Source organism: Cupressus sempervirens, chromosome 9 (genome assembly GCF_028749045.1).
Source record: "Cupressus sempervirens isolate cs-2001-9-10 chromosome 9, ASM2874904v1, whole genome shotgun sequence".
Lineage (NCBI taxonomy): Eukaryota > Viridiplantae > Streptophyta > Pinopsida > Cupressales > Cupressaceae > Cupressus > Cupressus sempervirens.
Window position 1 is genome coordinate 9,693,580 of NC_143126.1, and position 19,838 is coordinate 9,713,417.

The 19,838-nt window shown below is 38.9% G+C and overlaps 1 protein-coding gene across 1 annotated transcript; it reads left to right on the top strand.

Annotated features, from left to right (window-relative positions):
- Window positions 1-4,376: 4,376 nt before the first annotated feature.
- Window positions 4,377-10,829, top strand: LOC149537373 (uncharacterized). The gene is made up of 3 exons (XM_089802866.1): window positions 4,377-6,015; window positions 8,289-9,335; window positions 9,708-10,829. The coding sequence occupies exons 1-3, from the start codon at window positions 4,482-4,484 to the stop codon at window positions 10,112-10,114; spliced, it is 2,988 nt and encodes a 995-aa protein (XP_089658992.1). The 5' UTR covers window positions 4,377-4,481; the 3' UTR covers window positions 10,115-10,829.
- Window positions 10,830-19,838: the final 9,009 nt, after the last annotated feature.

Here is a 19,838-nt window from a genome sequence, read left to right on the forward strand (position 1 = left end):
ATAATACATGACTTAGAGCAGGAGTTTTGGAGTGATGCTTTAGCAGGTGTTGTTATTGATTCTACTCCTTTGGCTATGACATCTCTTGACTTAGCTGGTGATCAGTCACAGTGGGTTGTATCACTTCTTCACGGTGAGCTGTTGACTGAGGTTGGTTTTTTTTATCAACATTATATTGCAGGGTATGTACATCAGTTAGCATTTGATCCTTGTGCTGAGGAGTTGATGGCAGACAAATTTGGTTTGGATTCCATTTCTTACTCTTTATCTTGTAATGTCTTTTCACCATCAGCAGTGTATGGGAGTTATGGTTATGAGATAGTGGCCGATGATTTGCAGAGTTGTGTTGACTGCAGGAGTTGTACAGTGTGTGGATTCTCCATACTTGGTATAGTTTCATTCAAGAGGGTTCACCATTTTTGCAGAGTTGGATTGTACATTCCATATAGGCCAGTGGGATGCGTTGATGGTATTTACTGTGTTGGTAGTTTGATTTGTCCACTTTACTTGGGTTCTGATGTTCTAAGAGTTTGTGCCTCATGGGTTTTTGATTGTGGTAGTGGTGATTTCGGAGTTTGGTTGAGCTATAATTGTCAATTTGATTATGGATTCCTCTTGGTCATATTGCAGAGGATATTGCAGGACCCTGTGTTAATTGGTAGTAGTATAGTTCATGACTACATTTGGGATCCAAGTGGATTGATTGGTTTATTGTTCAGCCATTGCTTGAGGACAAGCAATGATTGGGAGGGGAGGACTTGTCATGTCCCCTTTTCAAATAATTAAAAAAAGAAAATCTTTGCTAAGGCAGGCAGGCCCAAGAAAGTGAAGTTTCGGAAAAAGGGGGTTAATATTTGGAAACCGTTGGACTAATAAATGAAAATTATTATTAAAATAAATTTCATTAACCTCTCTTGGACGTGAGTTACAGTTATGCCCTCTTTTAAGGGGTTTGGAGGCATTTTGGGCTCATTCCAAAACTTGATTTTTGCTCATTCTTTGTTATTCTTCAGAGGCTGCCAAACCTGTGGAGAAGGAGACCCAAGAACGGGAGTTTGCAGGTTTCCAGGGAGACCCAAGAACGGGAGTTTGTAGGTTTTCAGAAAGGCTAAGGACATGAGTTTGAAGCCATTCCATGTGCATGCTCATACAGAGTTTGCCTTTGTGCTGAACAGTGCAGATTTGTGAGTTTTCGGGTGTGTTTTTGTATGAGTTTGGTGTTTACAGTTGAGTATTTCATATCAGTTTGGGTTGCTGCTGTATTTCAGACTTTAAGCTGTTAAAATAGAGCTGAATATATATATTGGGATGTGATTAAACTTCTGAGATATATTATTAGTGTTTTTGTGGTGCTTCCGGGCATATTTTGTGCTATTTCAGGAGCCCGATGAGCATAGTTTTGGTCCTACATTTTCGAGCTGTTGTGTAAAGGCTATACGGATCTGGAAATGTCAATTTGTAGGCTGTTATGCTGCTGAAAGTTCTGTAAAAATTTCCATTTTCAGATTTATTAATAATTTGTGAAGTTGTGAAGCTTTTAGCACTATTTTCAGCATACCCGATTTGGAGTTTCTTGAGGAATTTGGTGGATCTTTGTGATATTAGTTGTTTGATCTTAAAGATCTGATTAAAGATTGAAAATATCATGTAAAATCAGAAAAGGGACATTTCAAGAGATTCATTTAAAAAAAAATCATCCCAAGTTTTTGTGTGTAATTTTAATTTACTTTTAGGTATTGTAAATTCAATTGAAATCTCATTCATCTATTTCCAAAATTTACATACCATGAAAAAAAATTACTAGATTGACTAGGATGAATTTCTTGCCATATCTAAGGTCCAATACCTTTGACATCAATGGATTGTATTGAGTAGATGAACTATATCCCTTCATTTGTTCTCTTTTTTCCAAGCATACAACCTTGACCCAGTCCTTTTATTCCCCATTATGAATTGCTCAAGTTTTAATTCACTTGCACGTCCATACACCTGTAAACATATGTTAGATGTAAACCGAGTCCGAGTAAATGTGGGAATTCATATTCAAGGGAAAAATGATTAAATTAATGATTTACTCCTCGAGCATAGCAATTTTAAAATATAACATGCACATATCAATTAACACTAGTTCAACAAGCATAAAATGCGACAAACATATAAGTTAATTCAACCCTTGGCATATTGTTAGAGCTACTCAATATCATATTGCCAAAGACCTCAAGGAGGTGATCAACTGCATGGCAAATGATAAGGTCACTGGGTGTAATGACATTCCATGTAAGTTTTGAAAGTCTTATGGCCTCTAATTTGTACGAGGCCAATTTAGAGGTCTATCACAACCAATATTTGAGCCAACCCATTGACAAAGAATATATCAAATTTATATAGGGCTAAATTAGATGATATAGATCCTTTGTGACTACCTTTTAGTGTTGATAGATTATTGCTTAAGCAACTTTTATTTGTGTACTTTTCTATCTAGGATATGTATTTCTGTTTCCTCCTCTAGTGTTTGCTTATTTGCACTTTGATTTATGAGCTATATTCTATGACTCCTAAGGGTTGATCTTTCACCCCCCATACTTTTTCTATGAATAATGCATATTTTCTTATATCAATAGAAACAAATACACTATTCATAAAAAAAGAAGTTAATTGATGAAAAAAATTTGACAAATACATTCCAAATTTGATTTAAACATCTAGATATCAAAACCAAATAATAATAATAATAATAATAATGTCATGATTAATCTTTACAATCTATAATGTCATAAACCAAATTTCAAAAAGAGCAATTATTTTCCTCAACAATGATTTTAATGGTAAGTGAGTGGATTAGGGCATCAAACATGTAAGCTAGATTCTAAATGAATGGACACCTTTAAATACAAAAGCACAATACACAAATAAATATAAATATATCTACTTTGGAGCATTCGCTCCATAGGAGAAGCCTATTAACTTAAACATGTGTGGTAGCTCAACTCAACAATGACCAATAAAAAAATTAGACAAAGTTTATATATGACTTTTAATATACAAGAAATGTCACATGGAAGACATGCCTACAAAAATGACATTAATTAATTCTAATTTGATTAAAAAACTAATTAATGCAACCAAAATCTAAAAAATAAACTAAAAATAAAAATAAAAATGTCATGATTAAAGCTTTGCAATCCATAATGTTATACACCAAATATGAAACGAGAATATACTCCTACTATTCTAAAGGGCCCTGCCCCTACTATTCTATGGGTCTGTAATGCCCCCTACAATAATAGACGAGAGCATGTGGCATCTAAGTTTGATTTCAACACACTGAATGCCTCTAAATACAAAAGCATAATACACAAATCAATATAAATGTGTGGTAGATTGACTCACAACAACTGTACAAAAGTTGACAAAGTTTATTAATGAACTTTGATATTTAAAAGTTTAAGTCAAAACTTCTTACCAACAAAAATGTTATAAATGAGGTTGCCTCCCTAGTGTAATGGTGAAAAGTGACTTTGTTAATGGAGTGAGGAAGGTTTCAGACCGATGAAAGCTGGAGAGAGGAGGAAGAAGAAGAGAAGGCAAACATGAAGGCGATGAAGGAGAGGAAGAAGAGGTATGTGAAGGAGTAGCAACCACTAACATAGTGATCGAGGTTACACTTGTAAGCTGATGATAAGTGTGATTGTAATAATTGTAGAAGTGATAAACATGATGACAGAAGTTAAAATAAAACAAAGACCAAATAAAATAACATTAATCAATTTCGAATTTGATTTAAAAGAATTAGAGATTACAACCAATTTCTAACCACAAGTAAATAATAAATAAAATAAAATAACATAATGCCATGATTAAAGCTTTCTGATTCATAATGCCCTAAACCAAATTTCAAACAAAATCCTTATTATTACACTTCTAAAACACTTTGAGCAAAGTGGGTCCGAGACAAGAAGAAAAAATTGTCATGGGAATCAATTATAGCCATTACAAGATAACATGACATAAAACACACTTCCGTTGACGTGGACATGGAAATCCAACAAAAAAAATTATTTATAGTTTCTGGGGTGGTCCTCCAATCCAACCCGGACACGTGGAAATTGTAACCCCAATAATAAAATTCTTTTCCTCAAAGGTGCTCGACAGACATAATAATAGAAATATCAACTTCACGACGACGGCAGGAGGAATATTCAGGCGTCAGAAATTCCCCGTTTGACGGTTCAGCCGTCAAAATCTTTTGCCATTGGTGACGGGAATGCGACAAGTGCCGCAGACGGGCAGGGGGAGCACGTCACTTTCAGTTTAAACACAATAAGTCCGTTTACGTTATTTGACAGTAAAATAATTTCAGTTTACACTAAAATAATCTGGATAAGTAGCGGAGTAGTTGACTGGTTGAGCATTTATTTACAGCAAGAGATTATACAGAGGGAGGAGACTTTGTGTGTTAATGAGCTCTGCCAGCAGCAGCAATGGAGTCTGCTTTAATGCTGATGTTGTCTCTGGTAATGGCGGCTGTTATATCGTGTGCAGCTTCTGGAGGGGGGGAAGTTTTGCTGGTATTGAAGGATGCCATGGATGACCCGCATGGAGCTCTGGATGGTTGGAATCGATCGGATGTTAACAACTACTGCAGCTGGAATGGCGTGGGGTGTGACGGGGGAAATAAGATTGTGTCGTTGGATCTGACCAACATGAATCTTTCCGGGGATATTTCGGCTGAGATTTCGGTTCTGAAGTCCCTGGTGAATCTCAGCCTCGCTATTAACAGGTTCAGTGTGGGGTTTCCGGCGGTGAAAATGGCGTCTTTGCGGGTTCTTAATATTTCCAACAATAATTTCACTGGGATCGTGAATGCGGAGGATCTCGCGGAGCTGAAAGGACTGGAAGTTCTTGATGCTTACAATAATAATTTTTCTGGTCCGTTGCCAGTGGAAGTTGCGGCGCTGCAAAAGCTCAGGCATCTGCATCTTGGCGGGAGTTATTTCACTGGTTCTATTCCGGCTGTGTATGGAAATCTGAGTTCTCTTGAGTACCTGGGACTCAATGGAAATGCTCTGACTGGAGCCATTCCGGCGGAGCTTGGACGGCTGGGGAATCTGCGGCATTTGTACCTTGGACATTTCAATATCTACGATGGCGGCGTACCGGCTGAGCTTGGAAATCTCAGCAAGCTCGTGAGACTTGACATGTCGGATTGTGGGCTCACCGGCAGCATTCCGGCGGAGCTTTCGAATCTGCAGTCTCTGGACTCGCTGTTCCTTCACTTAAATTCGCTCTCGGGCCCCATTCCACCGGCGCTTGGCGGGCTCGCTGCTCTAAAATCGCTGGATCTATCATTTAATCAATTGACCGAAGAAATCCCAAAGTCTTTCTCGAATCTGACTTCGCTTACCCTCCTTCACCTGTTCCGCAACAGGCTCCACGGTTCGATTCCTGAGGCTATTGGTGATTTGCCTAGCTTAGAAGTCCTCAACCTATGGGAAAACAATATCACGGGGTCGATTCCTGAACGCCTTGGCCGAAATAGGAAGCTGAAAACCCTCGACCTTTCCTCAGATAAGCTCACGGGCCTCATTCCTCCCTACCTCTGCGCGGGCAACAAGCTCGAAAGCCTCATTTTGCTCGACAATTTCTTTTTCGGCCCCGTACCGCAAACCCTAGGCGCTTGCAAGTCACTGACGCGGCTTCGTATGGGGCATAATTACCTCAATGGTTCGATCCCTGCTGGGCTGTTCAATCTCCCAAAGCTGGATCTTATCGAGCTGCAAAACAACTATCTCACGGGCAATCTTATGCCAGACGACATTAAAGTATCCACTAAACTCACTCAGTTAATTCTGTCTAACAATATGCTCAGTGGAGCTCTGCCTCGCAGCATAGGCGACTTGTCGGGCCTTCAGGTTCTGTTTCTTGACGGGAACGAATTCACTGGCAGCATTCCTCGTGAGATTGGGAAGCTCGAGCAGTTGGGAAAGATGGATCTGAGCGACAATAAATTCTCAGGTATTTGCCGAGATAAGGATATTTAGGCTGTTAGTTTTATTTACGTTTTCTGATGATGTGATGGACATTGGGAATCGTTCGTCGAAAACTTTTACACAGTTTTCCCAAAAGTTTTTTTCTAGTTTTCAGACATGTTTGTGGGCTAACATCTTAATACTCTTTTGGTGCTTTTACCTTTTCTCGATTGCATCTTTCTGATGCTGTATGGTAACGATTTTCTACTTTTGGTGCTTTCTCATCTTGATTTGCTAGTTTCGGTTGTTGTGTGGGAACATCTTTCTACTGTGGGATACCATTTTTCTATTTTTGTGCCTTAACTTTTCTGATTTGCATCCATTCAATGTTTTGTGGGATCGTTTTTTTAACTTTCCATTCTTTTACGTCTCTGATTTGCATCTTCTGATGTCTGTTTGAGCATTTTTTGTACTTCTTCTTTGGCCTTCTTATCTTTTATAGAAGATTCGCCTACAGGGACAGAAGTTGCAAAAACCTTATTTGTGCCTAGGTTATTTCTCTCCCTACAAGCATAAACGTGGTCACGGTTTGTGGACTGTTCTATGTGTTTAAGTATTCCTCGCTCCTTTTAACTTTGCCCGTCCTTAACCTTGTAAATCGTCTCTGTTACCATGTGATCAACTATGTGATATAGGAAGCTTATTTCTTAACCTTGTTAATCTTGCTGATGATTTTGTGGTTTTTGCTTTGATCTTCTAAACACACTGGTCTCATACCACCCTATCCTCCCGAATGTCGTGTAGTACATGTATTACTTATTCTTATTCTTTCTGGTGATCTTGTGGTTATTGCCTTGATCTTATTTTTGGCGCTAGTTCCATGATACATGCTGTCGTGCCTATAATTTCTGTACAAAATTAACACTTTTTTATTTTTGTTTTTCAAATGCGTTTGGGTACATGATCTATGTTTAATTATGGAGATGAAACATGCATTTTTCCCGTCGTACTAAACCCTTTGGATCTGCATTCTTAACATACATTCGATGCAATGTGAGTATTTTTATTGTTTTACTAATACTGGCAATGCTACTTATGGCATGTCTTGTGGTTCTTTGTTATTAATATTGGTAATGGTTATGGGGTCATGTCTTGTGAATTTTATGTTACGATTACCATTAGTTTCATGGTTGCATATGCGATAGTTATATCCCCTGTATCTTCACCATTACAATTGCCAGCAGTTTTGTGGTCATCCATTACAGATCTTCTATAGCACAGCTGGTGGTTTTACTTTCGTGCTATGTCCACTTCTCTATTGTAGAAGTGTAAATCAAGTTATAATGAGAAGTGTAAATAAAGTAATCCAGCCTGCTAGTTGTGAAGTTCGATTCACTTTATTTTCTCAAGCTTTCTGCATTTACAAAGCAAAACTATTCAAGTTCAGGTGTGGACTTGAGTCTACTGGAAAGCCAAATATTTTTTTCCAGAGTGTTTCATATTCAAAGACCTGGTCCATTGTTCCAAAAAATCTATTAGGTGTTTTAGGCATCAATATACAGTTGCAAGTAAACTGATTGAGTTAATGATTTTCTTTTTACTCTTTATTGATCTACATTTGTAATTGAGGTCCTTTTTATCTTAATGTTGCACTTTGCATTTGTAAATTTGCAAGTAAATTTATTTGTTCTAAGTGAAGATTTTTTGAAATTTTACAAGATACTTTACTTTTGGTTTTCTTTTTGGGACATATCGTTTACATTTACAGAAAAAGCTCCGAGCCCACCTTCATACTGATACAAGTCATCAGAGACATATATTGGGCACTCAAACTATTATAAGCTGGGTATACTATTACAGGAGCCGATTGATCTATTTTAATGTGTTTAAACCCCAAATACGAGTTTTATGTAAGTAGCAGCATCGATCATCTTTTGCAACTTAAGACCCTAGAGAAGATCAAAGTGCCGGTATTGTAGGTTATCAAGTTTGGGCCAAGCAAATATATATTCAACTATGTGATTTTAACATCCTTCCTTGTTCTTATTTCCTTCCACTTAAACCTTTCTCTTGCCAACTATAAATCCTTGTATGCAGGGGAAAACTGCAACCATTTTTACTATTGTTGAGGGCCAGAAGGAATCCTGTATCTGACGTCATATTAGTTGGAGGAATTCCATCCTTCTTATACCACTATAGTGCATGGGTTGATTCTTTAATTAGTTTCTGTAGACTGGTTGCATTAATGCTTTTTTTGTATCTCGTTTTAATGATTCCTCATTTCTCAGTGGGCATTTTTATTTTTGTTCTTGTTTTCAGGGCAAATTCCAGAGGAGGTCAGCCAATGCAAGATTTTATCCATTGTAGATTTGAGTAGCAATGAGCTTACTGGTCCAATTCCTTCCACTCTCATACAAATGCACATTCTAAATTATCTCAATATGTCACGGAATCATCTAACTGGATGCATTCCAAAAGACTTGGAGCAGATGCAGAGTATAACTGCCCTAGACTTATCCTACAATAATCTTTCTGGCCTTGTTCCAAATGCTGGCCAATTCAGTTTGTTCAATGCATCTTCTTTCATTGGCAACCCTGATCTTTGTGGACCCTACCTGCATCCATGTACATTCCAGGTTGATTCGGCTTCAAACAGCCATGCAAAGGGTTCTATTTCATGTACGGTGAAGCTGGTTTTAGTCATAGGTCTTCTGTTATGCTCGTTGGTCTTTGCTAGTGCTGCCATCATTAAAGCCAGGGCCCTAAAGAAGAACAGCCCTTCCAGGTCATGGAAGCTAACAGCCTTCCAGAGGCTGGACTTCACCTGTGAGAATGTTCTAGAGTGCTTGAAAGAAGAAAATATTATAGGGAAGGGTGGAGCAGGAGTTGTGTACAAGGGCTCAATGCGTAGTGGGGAAGAGTTTGCAGTGAAGAGGTTGCCTGGTATTGGCAGGGGTTCTTCTAATGACCATGGGTTCGCTGCAGAGATTCAGACTCTAGGTAGGATTCGGCATCGCCATATAGTGAGATTATTGGGGTGTTGCACAAACCAGGAAATCAATCTTCTTGTGTACGAGTACATGCCAAATGGAAGCCTGGGAGAACTGCTCCATGGGAAAAAAGGTGGTCATTTGGAGTGGGCAACCCGGTACAAGATTGCCATTGAGGCAGCTAAAGGACTATGCTATTTGCACCATGACTGCTCTCCGCTTATAGTTCATCGTGACGTCAAGTCTAATAACATCCTCCTGGATTCTGATTTTGAGGCACATGTTGCAGATTTTGGGCTCGCAAAGTTTTTGCAGGATTCAGGCACTTCGGAATGCATGTCATCCATTGCAGGTTCTTATGGTTACATTGCCCCAGGTAGACAAAATAGTGGACTACTTTACCATTTCTCTCTTCTTTTAATGAGAAGTTATTGGCATGTGTTTCTCCTTACATGAAATATTAAAATTGTCAACAATTTTTAATAAGAATTAATGCCCACAGGAGACCCTGTAGCACGTGGGACAAGAAAATAAAATACACAAATTGATCTGTTATAGTTGTAGATTAAATGTTTATAACTTTCACACTTGTCTAATATCATATTCTTGAATTCTAAGGCAACCATAAGGCAATCATATGGCAAATTCAGCACATTTACAAGTTTCCTTTGTCTTTTGCATTATGTTTGATTTTTCATGTTTGGAAGTAGGTTCTGATGGATCAATTCTCCTGTTTTCTTTTTACCAGAATATGCATACACGCTGAAAGTAGATGAAAAGAGTGATGTCTACAGCTTTGGAGTAGTGTTGCTGGAGCTAATTACTGGCAGAAGGCCAGTAGGCGAGTTTGGAGATGGTGTTGATATTGTTCAATGGGTCAACAAAACGACGGAATCTAGAAAGGAAGGAGTTGTCAACATATTGGATCAGAGGCTGTCCACTGTACCTCTACATGAGGCCATGCATGTTTTCTCTGTGGCAATGGCTTGTGTTGAAGAGCAGAGTGTAGAGAGACCTACAATGAGAGAGGTAGTTCAGATGCTCACTGACCCTCCAAAGATTAAAACATGTGAGAATTCTGTACCTGCTTCAGAAGAAGCAGAAGCCAAAGAGTCAGATGGTGCTGGAAATCCTCACGATCTTCTTGCCATATGAATCCATATTTGCAGTTTGGTTGAATAACTGCTATTTTGCAACCAAGTTACATACGAAACTAGTTAACATTGACTGCCCAGACATTTCGTTTTGGAGGGCCCTTACCTGTAAAGCATTGGTAACTTTTTGAAAACCTATTTTGGAGTTAGCTTGAAAATGCTTCACATTTGATGATGAGATGTACAGCACTTGTTTCCACTCATCTGCAAGCCTGCGTGTTATCACTCGATATATGGTCAAAACTAATTAGAACTATAGTTTGTGTCAAAAATGTGTCATCCTCATGCATACTCTGAGCTCTGCTTTTTGTCTTGACCTTCGACAGCCTTGCTTTGTTTTGCTTTCTCTTGTAAAATGGCGTCAATATCTCATTAAATCTAGTCCTTTGCACAGATTTCTCTTGTGAAGATTTGAGAGATTTGCCAAGTTTCCATTGCTGAAAAGGAATACCGTCCAGCTCTCTCATTTCATGCCTGTTGTCAAAAATCAGTTCCCTTCGGCCAGTTGGTAGGCATGTAATTTTTGAGGCCCGTTAGAATGCAGTGAGCTTGACTCTGAAAGTGGGGAACATCATTGTGTGCAGATTGATGGGACTTTTGGCCAGAAGAAGCTATGCGATAGTTGTTTAGTATTGTCTTGTAAAGTACGGTTACATGGATGAAAATATTGTAATCTTATCTCTCATCTTGATATATGCCATAGTAATTTCTGATGATGTTTCCACTGTACAGATTTCTTAGACTCGTGAATAATTTCAAAAGAACTGAATTTTGTATGGTAATGAAAGGATGCACATTGAATGCAAATCAGTATTTGCAACACTTAAAATCAAGCCTTTTCTTTTGTGGCATTTGATGGATCATAGGCAACTTTGTCCGACTACTGTAAATAGATGCTGAGAAGTTAAATTGCCTGCGTGGGCCTACCATAGATTGACTAGAATCCATGAGAAACCCATTTTTTGATTTACAATTTGGGTAAAAAAAAAAAAACCAAATCCGATATGGGCCCAAATAAATTAGGTGGGAAAATCTCTGTAATTAGTTGTTTTATGCTTCCTAAACAGTTATAGGTGATTATAGCTAGGTCCAACTGAAGCAGATTCATTATTTGGCCGGTCAAAATCCGGCATGGTAATAATCTATCACCACCTAAAATATATATTGTTAGACTGATTTACAGATAGTGACTACAATTATATGTCTCTCTTGATGTGGGGCAAAGCATGCGCGCATTTCAATGGGAGGCTTGACAGCGACGATGTGGGAGTGTTGTACTTAACTTATCCCTTACAAGTGTGAATGCTATTTCTAATGTCTAACCAAGCATCATGCAAGCAATTATTTATCGGTTAAATGTACAAAGTATAAAGTTTTTACAAATATTTAGAATGCTAAATAAAAAGGGTCAAATAAGAAGCACTATAAAGGTAATTATTGATTTGAAGATTGATCTAAAGAGATTGTGAAAAGAATCCCCCGACCTCAACTCAATACAGTAGTGTGTCTGTTGACATTTTCTTCAACATTCTCCCGGAGGAATAATGGGTAAGGTTGTTTGTGGGTTCTGTCTGAGTCAGATCTGGGGTTGAGTTACAATTTTGGACATTAAAAATAGTATTTTAACGAGTATGTGACTTCAATGCTCTCAAGAAAAATGGTGTGTAGCAATAGAGGTCACAAGGTAATTCTAATGATGGATTTGCAGGTCTATAAAGGTTCGTTTGGTTTGTGAAATTGTAGAAATTGAGATTTTTACAAATATTGATTTAATCAAATCAAGGTTTTGCAAATCTTCATTCCTATTTTTGAGATTTTACTTAAACTTTTTGTTTTCGTGGAATTGTAGAAATCGAGATTTGTATGAAGCTCGATTTAGTTAAATCAAGGTTTTACAAATCGTCATTCCTATTTTTGGGATTTTACTTAAACCCGTTTGTCTCAGTTGGAAGATGAGTGTGAAGACGCATTTTTATGCCTAAGCTTGGAGTTGAAGGCAGACTAAAAAGTAGTCCAATCTATTGTTTTTACACTCCTCAAAAAACATTACCAGATTTTGATTTTCAATTTCTACTTGCTAATAGGAAGTCCGAAACCCTGGTTTTGAGGCTAAATTAGAAGTCGCGAATTCCAATTCCAATTTGCCAATTTTGAAACAAATGCAAAAAATTCAAATCTGGATTATGAAAAAGTCAATTCCTGTCATCTTCCACGAAACAAACAGACCCTTGAACATAGAGTTATAGGAGGCATATGTCAAAACAAAAAAATTCATAGTATATTAGGTTTTTCCTTTTCAAGTTATGTTCTTTTAATTACTTTTTATCTATTCTATTTTTTCAAGTCTTTATGAGAGGAGACCCAGAAACATCTGATTAGAAAAATATGATTTGGAACTAGATGGACACTACTACAATCCATCCTATTCAAAGACAATGGTGTACCTAGTGTTCGAGGTGGGCAACAAAAAAATGAACATCAGAAGATAATTTGCTCTCAACATAGCTGCCTATTCTTCATACCTGCTACATAAAGCAGTTCAACAAACTTTTGTTCACCGCAACGACTATTTTATTCAACGTTGGGCACTGGAGTAAGTTTTCTTGGGCGAGTTGAAAGGGACGTTGATTGCAATCCACATTGCATACATCAAACAACAGATGCATGATAAGGATCCGAGGGGTGTAACTAATATAAATCTTTAATTGCTTTTTAGACAACGATTTTATCCATATGGAGAACCTCTATATGTTTTTGTGCAAAGCTTGGATAATTGGAATTTGTACATTGCATTGGACCTTTTTGTTCTTTGGAGGACAGCAAAGTACAATGAATTTGTGAGCACATTTTTGTTTGCAAATATGTTTTCTTTTCTTTTGTGGGCGTGAGTGCAATTGTGGTTGAAAAATTGTAAAATTTATTGGGGTGCATAAAATCTTATTTAAGAAATGTTGCTCATTTGAAATATGGAGTACCGCAAGCTGTCAATGCTTTAAATACCCAAGTGAACTGAGAGAATGAAGAACTGTTTTTAAAAAATTCACGAGTGCATCAAGTGTCATAAATCTGAATTGATATATACAAATATATTCTTAAATGCATATTTTCTATTTAAATAGTATTCTAATAAAGAATATATAAATCTCTTTTGATGTTTGATCAATAATATTAAGAATTAATATTAATATATAATCAATATTGCTTATCAATATAATATAAATGTCTAATAATAATCAATTTAATATTAATAATTTTTTTTAATGCTTATATATTACTAATAGATATCTAAACAATAAATATTTTAATATAAATAAATTTATAATAATAAGTGTCTTGATGTTTATGTGTTATTGATAACTATCTAAATAATAAATATGTTTATGAACAAATACTTTCAAAAGACAATGAAAATATTATTGGAAAATCTTGTTCTGGAAGGATGAAGGGAGGATAGGAACTGGAAGCGGTTGTGTGTGAGGGTTTCAGAAGCTTGTCTTGCTGCCACTGGGTTGTGCATGCATAGGGAGAGCGCCCCATTTCTCTTCTATCTGGTGAGACCTTTTGTAGCTTCAATATTGGACGATTATTGTTGTGCAGGGTTTGTGTTTATTGTGGAAAACAAATTTTAAGAGCTTTTTCTCAAAGTTTGCCTACTTGGCTATTATGGCTGCGAGTGGGGTTTTCACAAGTCTCATTCTTGTTGGAGCCTCTGGTTGTGATGGATCTTCTCTCGGGCTGCGGTCACAGGAGAAGGAGCCATTTTATGTTAGCGAGTGCCAAAAGTTAAATAAAGTTAATGGTTGTTTTTCGCGTAGCCAGGATCAACCTATGCTAGTTATTCCTCCAGAAGCGGTAATGGAGGATGTGGACTATTTGGCCACACATGCATTGATATGCAAGTTTCTTGGTATTCAGATTTCCCTGGCAGCTCTGGAAGCTTGGATTCGCCGTTCATGGCAGGTGGAAGGTGATATGAACATTATGTTGGTTGGGAATAGCTACTTTTTGGTGAAATTTCTCTTGCATGTCAGAGCGAAACCAGGTCTTTGAGGGAGGCCCATATTTTTATGACAGAGTAGATCTTTTTATCAAACCTTGGCATTCGGGATTCAATTCCGCTGAGGGTCTTCCTTCTAGAGTTTTTGTTTGGGTCCGCCTGCCGCGACTTCCTTTGGAGTTCTGGCGTGAGGATATCTTGCAACAGATTGCCGCTGTGCTCGAAAAGCCGATTGCTATAACCCACCAATCTTTGGATAAAAAATTTATTTCCTATGCCCGTATTTATGTTGAAATTGATTTAAATAATCCTTTGCCAGATTCTCTAGAAATTTGTCTTGGCTCTTCTTCTTGGATCCAACAGCTAGAGTATGAATCTATTCCATTTCGTTACCGCCTTTGTCATGTGTATGGTCATTTATAGCGTCAATGCCCTCAAGCCTCCAAAGGCAATGGTACCCCTGTTGGGTTTTCTGACCCAAGGATGGCTAATGATGGAAAGGGGAATGGTCCAAATGTTAGTGGAAAAGGAAATGCTCAGTCTGATAGTGCAGGTACAGGGAATGCTCATATGAACACTTCAAGTCAGGGGCCAGGGCCATCCAGTTCTACTGGTCCTGATAAGGATGGTTTTATCCCGGCTCGAAACCGTGCTAAGGGGCGAGGTCAAAAACGATCTTAGCTAGATCGGCAAGTGGACTCAGGGTTTAATCGTTTTGAGGTTCTTGACAATATGGTTATAGAAGAAGGTATTCCTATAGAGGCTCAAGGTGTAGCTACTGGTTTAGAGGGGAGGAATTCTACTCTTAGTGGCCACTAGGATGTTGTAGTTCAACATATGTCGAAGACTTCTATTGGCCCTGAGTCTGGTGCCCTTGTGGTTTCTCCTGCTCCACAAGACAAGGATGATGTTCTTCTGACAGATTTGGTTAAAGATGTGTTTGCCTTTGGTAAAGGAAAGGGATCTTCTCTTGCTTTGGGCCTGATGCAAAGACCATTTAAGAAAGTCTCTTTTACTACTCCCTCAAGAGTTGGGCGAAAGCAGGATCAGGAAAAAATTAAACTTACAAGCGATTTATTGGTAGAGTCTGGTGTTGTCAAGACCTTGGATGAGCATTTTCCCCACTCTACTCAATGATTATTCTCTCATAGAATGTGAGGGGGTTGAATAGCATCCCCAGACAAAAAGCTATTCATGATCTAGTGGTTGAGCATTCTCCGGATATCCTTTGTATCCAGGAGACCAAGCTTTCAGTGGACTCCATGTTTAGATTTGCTCCTAACATTTGGTTTCTAGGCCAATGTCAGTGTATTGGTGCTTTGGGGAGCTCTGGTGGTCTTGCCATCAGATGGGATCTTAGGAAAGTTACGCCACTTTACTGGGTTTCTTGCCTCTCGGCTCTTTCTATGGTTGCGTCCTCTCTAGAGACTAGCGAGATGATTCTTGTCACTAATGTGTATGCTCCTATTGATCTCCCTGGCAAGTCTAAGGTCTGGGATCATATTAAGCATGTCAGAAGCTATCATCCTTTCTTGCCTTGGATTGTGGCTGGAGACTTCAACTCTGTTCTCAGTTTAGAGGAGAAGAGGGGTGGGCTAGCTCGCTTGGGTCCTTCTTTTGAGCTTCTTCGACAAAATATTGATCTTTTACATCTCTCTGATGTCAAATCTCTCAATGGGCTCTTTACTTGGAACAATCGAAGAGTTGGAAATGATGTTATCTCAGAATGCTTGGACAAGTTACTTGTTTCCTGCTTTTGGAATTCTGGTTCTCTTTCGCTCTCTTCTGAAATTCTTGATTGGAGAGGTTTTGACCACTGGCCTATTAAGCTTACAGCTAGTTATGTTGCTGTCCCCAAGAACCCTCCCTTTAAGTTCTAACTGATGTGGCTTCGAGACTCTTCTCTTCATGACTTAATGGCTCACTGGTGGAGACAGGGAGGCCCTGCCTATGGCACTACTATGTTCTCCTTCTCTAAAAAACTTCAATTTGTTAAAAGGAAGTTGAAGCATTGGAACAAGAATTGTTTTGGTAATCTCTATATTATGAAGAAGAGGGCTCAGGATCGTCTTGATGTTATTACCAGGCAGATTCGAGATCTGGGTTTTTCAGAAGCTCTTAACATTGTAGAATCCCAAGCTTCTGTTGATTTAGCTGAGTGGGATCTTAGAGAAGAAATCTATTGGAAATAGAAGGCTCGAGTTGACTGGCTTCAGGAAGGGGACAAGAACACTGCATTTTTCTATAAATCTGTGCAGGCTCGACGTAACAGGAGTTACATTTCTTCTCTTGTTACTTTTGATGGGATGCGTCTGACTTCTTCTCAAGCTATTTCCAAGGAAGCTATTCAGTTTTACTCAGCTCTTTTTTCAGATGATTTATCTCCAACAGAGATTGAGGAGAATACTATATTGTCTTGTATTCCCTCTGTTGTGACCAGGGAGATGAATGATTCTCTTATGAGGCCAATTAGTATGTCTGAATTGGAGGGGGTGGTCTTCAGCTTGCGGAAGGGAAAAGCTCCAGGGCCGGATGGTTTCCCTGTTGAATTCTTTCAAGAATTTTGGGATGTTATCAATCATGTCCTTTTGGATGTGGTTCAGGAGTCCTTTTCCAACAAAGAAATGCTTCATGCCTTGAATGCTACTTTCTTAGTCCTTATTTCGAAAAAGGAAGAGGCTAATCAGCTGGAACTTTTTAGGCCCATTTCTCTTTGTAATGTGGTCTATAAAATCATCACTAAGCTCCTAGCAGAGAGGCTTAAAGTTTTCCTTCCTATGGTTATCTCTGAGGAACAAGGGGGTTTTGTGGCAGGAATTTTTTTTTGGGATGGGGTGGTTATTGCTTCTGAAGCTATTCACTCTATATGTACTTCCAGGGAATGTTCTATGTTTATTAAGCTTGATATGGCTAAGGCTTATGATAGAGTCAATTAGGATTTCTTGCGAAAAGTTCTTCTTGCTTTTGGCTTCAGTCAAGATTGGGTTAGATGGGTTCTTAGTTGTGTTACTACTCCTTCCTTCTCGGTCCTTCTTAATGGTGAACCAATAGAGCTTTTTGGGGCTTCTAGAGGTCTTCATCAGGGAGATCCCATCTCGCCTTATTTGTTTATCATTATGGCCGAGGGACTTGGTCGACTTATCAAGTTTCATGTTTCCCAAAATTTGATTCAAGGATGGCAATGGGGAAATGGTTTGCCTGCTCTTTCTCACCTTCAGTTTGTTGATGATACTGCCCTTGCTGGGAGAGCTCGGATTCGGGAAGCTAAAGCCTTTCGGCTCACCTTGGATTCTTATTTGGCTATCTCTAGGCAGAAAATTAATGACCACAAGTCCTCTATTTTTTTCTTCAACACTCCTGAGCCGATCCAGCGGAGGATTGCTAATATCTTGAGATTTCAGATTGCGTCTCTCCCTCTGACTTACTTGGTGGTCCCTATTGTGGTGGGTAGATAGCCTAGGCTTTTCTGGCAAGCTTGCTTGACAAACTTCGACAAAGGGTCAATAATTGGACTCACAAGTGGCTCTCTTCTATTGGTAGGGTGACACTCCTTCAATCTGTAATTCAAGCTCTTCCCATATACAAAAGCATGGTTCAGGCTGCCCCGGTGTATTTTCTTAAAGAATTTGATGCCCTTTCTCGCCAATTTCTTTGGAGTGGCAATTTGCAACATACCAAATGGAGCCTCATCAATTGGGATACTGTTTGTAGGCCAAAAAAGGAAGGATGCCTTGGCCTTTGGTCTGCTATCTTGTGCAGTCAAGCTCTTGCTGCCAAGCTCTATTGGCGTTGGTGTACTAGTCAGTCTCAGCTTTGGGCCCGTATCATATCACACAAGTATTTACCTTGTGTTGAACCTTCAGAAGTTTCCAGGTTTTCTCTTGAGGGAAGAGGCTCTATGGTGTGGCATACCCTCAAGATTGGTGCTCACCTGGTGAAGAGAAGTTTATTTTGGATCTGCAACAGAGGCACTGAGGCTCTATTTTGGAGTGATTCTTGGAATGGGCATCCTCCTCTCCTTTCCTCTCATCCTCACTTGTAGGCTCTTTGTGATTCTTTCCTTTCTGCTGGATGGAATAAGGTGGCTCATTATAAGGAGGCTTTTAACATGGGCCTTGCTATGGGTTATAGATGGAAGAATTCTTCTGATTGGCCTCTGGGTGGCTCACTAGGAGATCGGCTGGAACTATCTCAGATATTGGCTTCTAGGGAGTGCAGCTTGTTGTTGGAACCTGATGTTTTGGCTTGGGGAGGTGCTTCTTCTGGCAAGTATTCTGTTTCTTTTGGGTACCTTGCACTGACAAAGCAACTTTTTGGTGAGGTGGAGGTCTCTTGGTGGAAGAAAGTTTGGAATAGTTTTTCATGGCCTAAGTGTAACTTTTTCCTCTGGATTTTGGTTTACAATCGTTGTCTCACTTGGGATAATCTTTGCAAGCAAGGCTTCCAGGGGCCTTCCATCTGCGTTCTTTGCTGCAATAGTGAAGAGACTGTATCTCACCTTTTTTTCCAGTGCCCCTTTGCCAAATAGATTTGGCACCTCTGGTGGAGTGTGTGGGGATGCACGTGCTGGCATGTGTCCTCTTTGTCTGAATTATGGGACCGTTTGGGCCATTCCCCTTCCAAGACTTCTTTTCTTCAAGTTTCTTGGACTATCGGCCCTTCCCTTATTTTATGGCATTTTTGGCTTCAGAGGAATAGAAGGATCTTTCATGATTTGCAGTTTGAGATCACGCACCTGTGGGGGAGAATTGTTAATTCTCTTCAGGAAACACTCCTTGCTAAATGTGACATTGATGGGGGTTTGGATCCTATTGATGCTGGTATTTACTCTCGCCTCTCCTTTCCTCTTCAGGGTTGCTCTCCCTCGATCCCCCACACCCGCTCTGGGAATAGAGCTAAGAAATACCCTTAGCGAGTTAATCGTCAGGGACATTGGTCTCCTCTTGAGGTGGGCACTCTTAAAATCAACACTGATGGTTCTTCTCAGGGAAATCCTGGTCCGGTTGGTATTAGGGGAGTTGGGCATGATAGTTCTGGTGATATCCAGTTTCTGTTTTCTATATACAAGGGTTACCATACTAATAACCTCATGGAAGCCCTGGCTATCTTGGTTGCAGTGGAACAATGTTGTCTACGTGGCTGGAAAAGAATCATCTGTGAGACTGACTCGTAGGTGGTTGTGAACTTATTGCATAATAGGAACCTTGTGCATGTCAATTGGCATTTGGCTCTGGTTATTCAGCAGATCATTTAGTTATGCAATTCTCTGGATTATGTGTCCTTTATGCATATCCCTCGTGAGTGGAATGGTGTGGTTGATTGTCTGGTTAAATGGGCCTCTGAGCAGGGGCCGGCTTGGAACATTCTTGATCCTAGGATGCTTCCCCTTGATTTATCTCAGATGCTGGATCAACTTGTGGACTAGGATAAAGCTATGTCGTTCTCTTTGTTTCCTGTGTTGTTCAACTCTCTTTGATATTCAATAAAATTTTTACCCCTCTTTTAGTAACTTTCAAAAGACATGTCCCTCTTATACACATCATAATATATTATGCAACATTAATATTACTGTGAAATAAATTAATGTAATATAGCTAAACAAAAGTAACTTAAATATATTGATAAATAAGGGTTATGGATATATGTTTTTTATATATTGGATAAATAATTATAACAGGGAAATAAAAATAAAAATAATAATAAAGAGGATTAATTAACAAGTAATTAT

Bases quoted from the DNA above. Each gene is read 5' to 3' on its own strand.
- LOC149537373 (XM_089802866.1), top strand. From the start codon at position 4,482: ATGGAGTCTGCTTTAATGCTGATGTTGTCTCTGGTAATGGCGGCTGTT. The intron at 6,016-8,288 runs GTATTTGCCGAG...TCTTGTTTTCAG, and splicing joins GAGCGACAATAAATTCTCAG to GGCAAATTCCAGAGGAGGTC. The intron at 9,336-9,707 runs GTAGACAAAATA...TCTTTTTACCAG, and splicing joins TTATGGTTACATTGCCCCAG to AATATGCATACACGCTGAAA.